Source organism: Procambarus clarkii, chromosome 17 (assembly GCF_040958095.1).
Source record: "Procambarus clarkii isolate CNS0578487 chromosome 17, FALCON_Pclarkii_2.0, whole genome shotgun sequence".
Lineage (NCBI taxonomy): Eukaryota > Metazoa > Arthropoda > Malacostraca > Decapoda > Cambaridae > Procambarus > Procambarus clarkii.
In genome coordinates this window covers 44,541,111-44,551,669 of record NC_091166.1, presented here as the reverse complement: position 1 = coordinate 44,551,669, position 10,559 = coordinate 44,541,111, and the positions used below count along the sequence as shown (strand labels likewise).

General features: G+C 43.3%; 1 protein-coding gene across 1 annotated transcript in view; it reads right to left on the bottom strand.

Annotated features, from left to right (window-relative positions):
* Positions 1-10,559, bottom strand: part of LOC138365684 (uncharacterized) — a 66,190-nt gene continuing 55,631 nt past the window's right edge. The window contains exon 2 of the mRNA XM_069326175.1: positions 1-1,508. Coding sequence (XP_069182276.1) covers positions 1-1,508 — 1,508 coding nt within the window. The remainder of the gene's footprint in view (positions 1,509-10,559) is intronic.

Sequence of the window (10,559 nt, the reverse complement as noted above, 5' to 3'; positions counted from 1 at the left end):
CTACGAGTCAAGGTCCTCGTGGCAGCGACCCCTGACGGGCTGTACCACCTGGCGGGCTGTACCACCTGGGGGCTGTACCACCTGGCGGGCTGTACCACCTGGGAGCTGTACCACCTGGGAGCTGTACCACCTGGGAGCTGTACCACCTGGCGGGCTGTACCACCTGGCGGGCTGTACCACCTGGCGGGCTGTACCACCTGGCGGGCTGTACCACCTGACGGGCGGTACCACCTGGCGGGCTGTACCACCTGGCGGGCTGTACCACCTGGCGGGCTGTACCACCTGACGGGCGGTACCACCTGGCGGGTTGTACCACCTGACGGGCTGTACCACCTGGCGGGTTGTACCACCTGACGGGCGGTACCACCTGGCGGGCTGTACCACCTGGCGGGCTGTACCACCTGGCGGGCTGTACCACCTAACGGGCGGTACCACCTGGTAGCTGTACCACCTGGCGGGCTGTACCACCTGGGAGCTGTACCACCTGGGGGGCTGTACCACCTGGTAGCTGTACCACCTGGCGGGCTGTACCACCTGGCGGGCTGAACCACCTGGCGGGCGGTACCACCTGGGAGCTGTACCACCTGGCGGGCTGTACCACCTGGGAGCTGTACCACCTGGAGGGCTGTACCACCTGGCGGGCTGTACCACCTGGCGGGCTGTACCACCTGGCGGGCTGTACCACCTGGCGGGCTGTACCACCTGGCGGGCTGTACCACCTGGTAGCTGTTCCACCTGGCGGGCTGTACCACCTGGGAGGTGTACCACCTGGGGGGCTGTACCACCTGGGAGCTGTACCACCTGGCGGGCTGTACCACCTGGGGGGCTGTACCACCTGGCGGGCTGTACCACCTGGAGGGCTGTACCACCTGGGAGCTGTACCACCTGGCGGGCTGTACCACCTGGTAGCTGTACCACCTGGCGGGCTGTACCACCTGGCGGGCTGTACCACCTGGCGGGCTGTACCACCTGGCGGGCTGTACCACCTAGCGGGCTGTACCACCTGGCGGGCTGTACCACCTGGTAGCTGTACCACCTGGCGGGCTGTGCCACCTGGGAGGTGTACCACCTGGGGGGCTGTACCACCTGGCGGGCTGTACCACCTGGGAGCTGTACCACCTGGCGGGCTCTACCACCTGGGAGGTGTACCACCTGGGGGGCTGTACCACCTGGGGGGCTGTACCACCTGGGAGCAGTACCACCTGGCGGGCTGTACCACCTGGGAGCTGTACCACCTGGGGGGCTGTACCACCTGGGGGGCTGTACCACCTGGAGGGCTGTACCACCTGGGGGGCTGTACCACCTGGGAGCTGTACCACCTGGCGGGCTGTACCACCTGGGAGCTGTACCACCTGGGGGGCTGTACCACCTGGCGGGCTGTACCACCTGGGAGCTGTACCACCTGGCGGGCTGTACCCCCTGGGAGCTGTACCACCTGGGGGGCTGTACCACCTGGGGGGCTGTACCACCTGGGAGCTGTACCACCTGGTAGCTGTACCACCTGGAAGCTCGGAAATTTGACTCCAGAGCGTGAATTTTTATCCGAATTCTGACTCTCTGCACCTATTTTCAGTTTCAAATTACGACGTTTCATACCGAAAATATGCCAATTACTGAAAACGGCGATGGGTCATATTTTGCCCAAACCCTTCTGCAGTTTTCAAAATGTCGGAAATTTGACTCCTGAGCGTGATTTTTTTGCCCAAATTCTGACTCTCTGCACCTATTTTCAGTTTCAAATTACGAATTTTTATACCGAAAATATGCCAATTACTGAAAACTGCGATGGGTCATATTTTGCCCAAACCCCCCTGCAGTTTTCAAAATGTCTGAAATGTCGGAAATTTGACTCCTGAGCGTGATTTTTGAGCCGAATTCTGACTCTCTGCACCTATTTTCAGTTTCAAATTACGACGTTTCATACCGAAAATATGCCAATTACTGTAAACGGCGATGGGTCATATTTTGCCCAAACCCCCCTGCAGTTTTCAAAATGTCTGAAATGTCGGAAATTTGACTCCTGAACGTGATTTTTGAGCCGAATTCTGACTCTCTGCACCTATTTTCAGTTTCAAATTACGACTTTTTATACCGAAAATATGCCAATTACTGAAAACGGCGATGGGTCATATTTTGCCCAAACCCCCCTGCAGTTTTCAAAATGTCTGAAATGTCGGAAATTTGACTCCTGAGCGTGATTTTTGAGCCGAATTCTGACTCTCTGCACCTATTTTCAGTTTCAAATTACGACGTTTCATACCGAAAATATGCCAATTACTGAAAACGGCGATGGGTCATATTTTGCCCAAACCCCCCTGCAGTTTTCAAAATGTCTGAAATGTCGGAAATTTGACTCCTGAGCGTGATTTTTTATCCGAATTCTGACTCTCTGCACCTATTTTCAGTTTCAAATTACGACTTTTCATACCGAAAATATGCCAATTACTGAAAACGGCGATGGGTCATATTTTGCCCAACCCCCCTGCAGTTTTTAAAATGTCTGAAATGTCGGAAATTTGACTCCTGAGCGTGATTTTTGAACCGAATTCTGACTCTCTGCACCTATTTTCAGTTTCAAATTACGACGTTTCATACCGAAAATATGCCAATTACTGTAAACCGCGATGGGTCATATTTTGCCCAAACCTCCCTGCAGTTTTCAAAATGTCTGAAATGTCGGAAATTTGACTCCTGAGCGTGATTTTTTATCCGAATGCTGAGTCTCTGCACCTATTTTCAGTTTCAAATTACGACTTTTCATACCGAAAATATGCCAATTACTGAAAACGGCGATGGGTCATATTTTGCCCAAACCCCCCTGCTGTTTTCAAAATGTCTGAAATGTCGGAAATTTGACTCCTGAGCGTGATTTTTGAGCCGAATTCTGGCTCTCTGCACCTATTTTCAGTTTCAAATTACGACGTTTCATACCGAAAATATGCCAATTACTGTAAACGGCGATGGGTCATATTTTGCCCAAACCCCCGTGCAGTTTTCAAAATGTCTGAAATGTCGGAAATTTGACTCCTGAGTGGGATTTGTGAGCCGAATTCTGACTCTCTGCACCTATTTTCAGTTTCAAATTACGACGTTTCATACCGAAAATAGGCCAATTATTGAAAACAACGATGGGTCATATTTTGCCCAAACCCCCCTGCAGTTTTCAAAATGTCTGAAATATCGGAAATTTGACTCCTGAGCGTGATTTTTTATCCGAATTCTGGCTCTCTGCACCTATTTTCAGTTTCAAATTACGACTTTTTATACCGAAAATATGCCAATTACTGAAAACGGCGATGGGTCATATTTTGCCCAAACCCTTCTGCAGTTTTCAAAATGTCGGAAATTTGACTCCTGAGCGTGATTTTTTTGCCCAAATTCTGACTCTCTGCACCTATTTTCAGTTTCAAATTACGAATTTTTATACCGAAAATATGCCAATTACTGAAAACTGCGATGGGTCATATTTTGCCCAAACCCCCCTGCAGTTTTCAAAATGTCTGAAATGTCGGAAATTTGACTCCTGAGCGTGATTTTTGAGCCGAATTCTGACTCTCTGCACCTATTTTCAGTTTCAAATTACGACGTTTCATACCGAAAATATGCCAATTACTGTAAACGGCGATGGGTCATATTTTGCCCAAACCCCCCTGCAGTTTTCAAAATGTCTGAAATGTCGGAAATTTGACTCCTGAACGTGATTTTTGAGCCGAATTCTGACTCTCTGCACCTATTTTCAGTTTCAAATTACGACTTTTTATACCGAAAATATGCCAATTACTGAAAACGGCGATGGGTCATATTTTGCCCAAACCCCCCTGCAGTTTTCAAAATGTCTGAAATGTCGGAAATTTGACTCCTGAGCGTGATTTTTGAGCCGAATTCTGACTCTCTGCACCTATTTTCAGTTTCAAATTACGACGTTTCATACCGAAAATATGCCAATTACTGAAAACGGCGATGGGTCATATTTTGCCCAAACCCCCCTGCAGTTTTCAAAATGTCTGAAATGTCGGAAATTTGACTCCTGAGCGTGATTTTTTATCCGAATTCTGACTCTCTGCACCTATTTTCAGTTTCAAATTACGACTTTTCATACCGAAAATATGCCAATTACTGAAAACGGCGATGGGTCATATTTTGCCCAAACCCCCCTGCAGTTTTTAAAATGTCTGAAATGTCGGAAATTTGACTCCTGAGCGTGATTTTTGAACCGAATTCTGACTCTCTGCACCTATTTTCAGTTTCAAATTACGACGTTTCATACCGAAAATATGCCAATTACTGTAAACCGCGATGGGTCATATTTTGCCCAAACCTCCCTGCAGTTTTCAAAATGTCTGAAATGTCGGAAATTTGACTCCTGAACGTGATTTTTGAGCCGAATTCTGACTCTCTGCACCTATTTTCAGTTTCAAATTACGACTTTTCATACCGAAAATATGCCAATTACTGAAAACGGCGATGGGTCATATTTTGCCCAAACCCCCCTGCAGTTTTCAAAATGTCTGAAATGTCGGAAATTTGACTCCTGAGCGTGATTTTTGAGCCGAATTCTGACTCTCTGCACCTATTTTCAGTTTCAAATTACGACGTTTCATACCGAAAATATGCCAATTACTGAAAACGGCGATGGGTCATATTTTGCCTAAACCCCCCTGCAGTTTTCGAAATGTCTGAAATGTCGGAAATTTGACTCCTGAGCGTGATTTTTTATCCGAATTCTGACTCTCTGCACCTATTTTCAGTTTCAAATTACGACTTTTTATACCGAAAATATGCCTATTACTGAAAACGGCGATGGGTCATATTTTGCCCAAACCCCCCTGCAGTTTTCAAAATGTCTGAAATGTCGGAAATTTGACTCCTGAGCGTGATTTTTGAGCCCAATTCTGACTCTCTGCACCTATTTTCAGTTTCAAATTACGACTTTTTATACCGAAAATATGCCAATTACTGAAAACGGCGATGGGTCATATTTTGCCCAAACCCCCTTGCAGTTTTCAAAATGTCTGAAATGTCGGAAATTTGACTCCTGAGCGTGATTTTTGAGCCGAATTCAGACTCTCTGCACCTATTTTCAGTTTCAAATTACGACGTTTCATACCGAAAATATGCCAATTACTGTAAACGGCGATGGGTCATATTTTGCCCAAACACCCTGCAGTTTTCAAAATGTCTGAAATGTCGGAAATTTGACTCCTGAGCGTGATTTTTGAGCCGAATTCTGACTCTCTGCACCTATTTTCAGTTTCAAATTACGACTTTTTATACCGAAAATATGCCAATTACTGAAAACGGCGATGGGTCATATTTTGCCTAATCCCCCTTGCAGTTTTCAAAATGTCGGAAATGTCGGAAATTTGACTCCTGAGCGTGATTTTTTGAGCCGAATTCTGACTCTCTGCACCTATTTTCAGTTTCAAATTACGACGTTTCATACCGAAAATATGCCAATTACTGTAAACGGCGATGGGTCATATTTTGCCCAAACCCCCCTGCAGTTTTCAAAATGTCTGAAATGTCGGAAATTTGACTCCTGAGCGTGATTTTTTATCCGAATTCTGACTCTTTGCACCTATTTTCAGTTTCAAATTACGAATTTTTATATCGAAAATATGCCAATTACTAAAAACGGCGATGGGTCATATTTTGCCCAAACCCCCCTGCAGTTTTCAAAATATCTGAAATGTCGGAAACTTGACTCCTGAGCGTGATTTTTTATCCGAATTCTGACTCTCTGCACCTATTTTCAATTTCAAATTACGACTTTTTATACCGAAAATATGCCAATTACTGAAAACGGCGATGGGTCATATTTTGCCCAAACCCCCCTGCAGTTTTCAAAATGTCTGAAATGTCGGAAATTTGACTCCTGAGCGTGATTTTTTATCCGAAATCTGACTCTCTGCACCTATTTTCAGTTTCAAATTACGACGTTTCATACCGATAATATGCCAATTACTAAAAACGGCGATGGGTCATATATTGACCAAACCCCCTTGCTGTTTTTAAAATGTCTGAAATGTCGGAAATTTGACTCATGAGCGTGATTTTTTATCCGAATTCTGACTCTCTGCACCTATTTTCAGTTTCATATTACGACTTTTTATACCGAAAATATGCCAATTACTGAAAATGGACACGGGTCATATTTTGCCCAAACCCCCCTGCAGTTTTCAAAATGTCTGAAATGTCGGAAATTTGACTCCTGAGCGTGATTTTTTATCCGAATTCTGACTCTCTGCACCTATTTTCAGTTTCATATTACGACTTTTTATACCGAAAATATGCCAATTACTGAAAATGGACACGGGTCATATTTTGCCCAAACCCCCCTGCAGTTTTCAAAATGTCTGAAATGTCGGAAATTTGACTCCTGAGCGTGATTTTTTATCCGAATTCTGACTCTCTGCACCTATTTTCAGTTTCAAATTACAACTTTTTATACCGAAAATATGCCAATTACTGAAAACGGCGATGGGTCATATTTTGCCCAAACCCCCCTGCAGTTTTTAAAATGTCTGAAATGTCGGAAATTTGACTCTTGAGCGTGATTTTTGAGCCGAATTCTGACTCTCTGGATCTATTTTCATTTTCAAATTACGAAGTTTCATACCGAAAAAATGCCAATTACTGTAAACGGCGATGGGTCATATTTTTCCCAAACCCCCCTGCAGTTTTCAAAATGTCTGAAATGTCGGAAATTTGACTCCTGAGCGTGATTTTTGAGCCGAATTCTGACTCTCTGCATCTATTTTCAGTTTCAAATTACGACTTTTTATACCGAAAATATGCCAATTTCTGAAAACGGCGATGGGTCATATTTTGCCTAAACCCCCCTGCAGTTTTCAAAATGTCTGAAATGTCGGAAATTTGACTCCTGAGCGTGATTTTTGAGCCGAATTCTGACTCTCTGCACCTATTTTCAGTTTCAAATTACGACGTTTCATACCGAAAATCTGCCAATTACTGAAAACGGCGATGGGTCATATTTTGCCCAAACCCCCCTGCAGTTTTCAAAATGTCTGAAATGTCGGAAATTTGATTCCTGAGCGTGATTTTTGAGCCGAATTCTGACTCTCTGCACCTATTTTCAGTTTCAAATTACGACGTTTCATACCGAAAATATGCCAATTACTGTTAACCGCGATGGGTCATATTTTGCCCAAACCCCCCTGCAGTTTTCAAAATGTTTGAAATGTCGGAAATTTGACTCCTGAGCGTGATTTTTTATCCGAATGCTGAGTCTCTGCACCTATTTTCAGTTTCAAATTACGACTTTTTATACCGAAAATATGCCAATTACTGAAAACGGCGATGGGTCATATTTTGCCAAAACCCCCCTGCAGTTTTCAAAATGTCTGAAATGTCGGAAACTTGACTCCTGAGCGTGATTTTTGAGCCGAATTCTGACTCTCTGCACCTATTTTCAGTTTCAAATTACGACTTTTCATACCGAAAATATGCCAATTACTGAAAACGGCGATGGGTCATATTTTGCCCAAACCCCCCTGCTGTTTTCAAAATGTCTGAAATGTCGGAAATTTGACTCCTGAGCATGATTTTTGAGCCGAATTCTGGCTCTCTGCACCTATTTTCAGTTTCAAATTACGACATTTCATACTGAAAATATGCCAATTACTGTAAACGGCGATGGGTCATATTTTGCCCAAACCCCCGTGCAGTTTTCAAAATGTCTGAAATGTCGGAAATTTGACTCCTGAGTGGGATTTGTGAGCCGAATTCTGACTCTCTGCAAATATTTTCAGTTTCAAATTACGACTTTTTATACCGAAAATATGCCAATTACTGAAAACGGCGATGGGTTATATTTTGCCCAAACCCCCCTGCAGTTTTCAAAATATCTGAAATGTCGGAAATTTGACTCCTGAGCGTGATTTTTGAGCCGAATTCTGACTCTCTGCACCTATTTTTAGTTTCAAATTACGAGGTTTCATACCAAAAATATGCCAATTACTGAAAACGGCGATGGGTCATATTTTGCCCAAACCCCCCTGCAGTTCTTAAAATGTCTGAAATGTCGGAAATTTGACTCCTGAGCGTGATTTTTGAGCCGAATTCTGACTCTCTGCACCTATTTTCAGTTTCAAATTACGAATTTTTATATCGAAAATATGCCAATTACTAAAAACGGCGATGGGTCATATTTTGCCCAAACCCCCCTGCAGTTTTCAAAATATCTGAAATGTCGGAAACTTGACTCCTGAGCGTGATTTTTTATCCGAATTCTGACTCTCTGCACCTATTTTCAATTTCAAATTACGACTTTTTATACCGAAAATATGCCAATTACTGAAAACGGCGATGGGTCATATTTTGCCCAAACCCCCCTGCAGTTTTCAAAATGTCTGAAATGTCGGAAATTTGACTCCTGAGCGTGATTTTTTATCCGAAATCTGACTCTCTGCACCTATTTTCAGTTTCAAATTACGACGTTTCATACCGATAATATGCCAATTACTAAAAACGGCGATGGGTCATATATTGACCAAACCCCCTTGCTGTTTTTAAAATGTCTGAAATGTCGGAAATTTGACTCATGAGCGTGATTTTTTATCCGAATTCTGACTCTCTGCACCTATTTTCAGTTTCATATTACGACTTTTTATACCGAAAATATGCCAATTACTGAAAATGGACACGGGTCATATTTTGCCCAAACCCCCCTGCAGTTTTCAAAATGTCTGAAATGTCGGAAATTTGACTCCTGAGCGTGATTTTTTATCCGAATTCTGACTCTCTGCACCTATTTTCAGTTTCATATTACGACTTTTTATACCGAAAATATGCCAATTACTGAAAATGGACACGGGTCATATTTTGCCCAAACCCCCCTGCAGTTTTCAAAATGTCTGAAATGTCGGAAATTTGACTCCTGAGCGTGATTTTTTATCCGAATTCTGACTCTCTGCACCTATTTTCAGTTTCAAATTACAACTTTTTATACCGAAAATATGCCAATTACTGAAAACGGCGATGGGTCATATTTTGCCCAAACCCCCCTGCAGTTTTTAAAATGTCTGAAATGTCGGAAATTTGACTCTTGAGCGTGATTTTTGAGCCGAATTCTGACTCTCTGGATCTATTTTCATTTTCAAATTACGAAGTTTCATACCGAAAAAATGCCAATTACTGTAAACGGCGATGGGTCATATTTTTCCCAAACCCCCCTGCAGTTTTCAAAATGTCTGAAATGTCGGAAATTTGACTCCTGAGCGTGATTTTTGAGCCGAATTCTGACTCTCTGCATCTATTTTCAGTTTCAAATTACGACTTTTTATACCGAAAATATGCCAATTTCTGAAAACGGCGATGGGTCATATTTTGCCTAAACCCCCCTGCAGTTTTCAAAATGTCTGAAATGTCGGAAATTTGACTCCTGAGCGTGATTTTTGAGCCGAATTCTGACTCTCTGCACCTATTTTCAGTTTCAAATTACGACGTTTCATACCGAAAATCTGCCAATTACTGAAAACGGCGATGGGTCATATTTTGCCCAAACCCCCCTGCAGTTTTCAAAATGTCTGAAATGTCGGAAATTTGATTCCTGAGCGTGATTTTTGAGCCGAATTCTGACTCTCTGCACCTATTTTCAGTTTCAAATTACGACGTTTCATACCGAAAATATGCCAATTACTGTTAACCGCGATGGGTCATATTTTGCCCAAACCCCCCTGCAGTTTTCAAAATGTTTGAAATGTCGGAAATTTGACTCCTGAGCGTGATTTTTTATCCGAATGCTGAGTCTCTGCACCTATTTTCAGTTTCAAATTACGACTTTTTATACCGAAAATATGCCAATTACTGAAAACGGCGATGGGTCATATTTTGCCAAAACCCCCCTGCAGTTTTCAAAATGTCTGAAATGTCGGAAACTTGACTCCTGAGCGTGATTTTTGAGCCGAATTCTGACTCTCTGCACCTATTTTCAGTTTCAAATTACGACTTTTCATACCGAAAATATGCCAATTACTGAAAACGGCGATGGGTCATATTTTGCCCAAACCCCCCTGCTGTTTTCAAAATGTCTGAAATGTCGGAAATTTGACTCCTGAGCATGATTTTTGAGCCGAATTCTGGCTCTCTGCACCTATTTTCAGTTTCAAATTACGACATTTCATACTGAAAATATGCCAATTACTGTAAACGGCGATGGGTCATATTTTGCCCAAACCCCCGTGCAGTTTTCAAAATGTCTGAAATGTCGGAAATTTGACTCCTGAGTGGGATTTGTGAGCCGAATTCTGACTCTCTGCAAATATTTTCAGTTTCAAATTACGACTTTTTATACCGAAAATATGCCAATTACTGAAAACGGCGATGGGTTATATTTTGCCCAAACCCCCCTGCAGTTTTCAAAATATCTGAAATGTCGGAAATTTGACTCCTGAGCGTGATTTTTGAGCCGAATTCTGACTCTCTGCACCTATTTTTAGTTTCAAATTACGAGGTTTCATACCAAAAATATGCCAATTACTGAAAACGGCGATGGGTCATATTTTGCCCAAACCCCCCTGCAGTTCTTAAAATGTCTG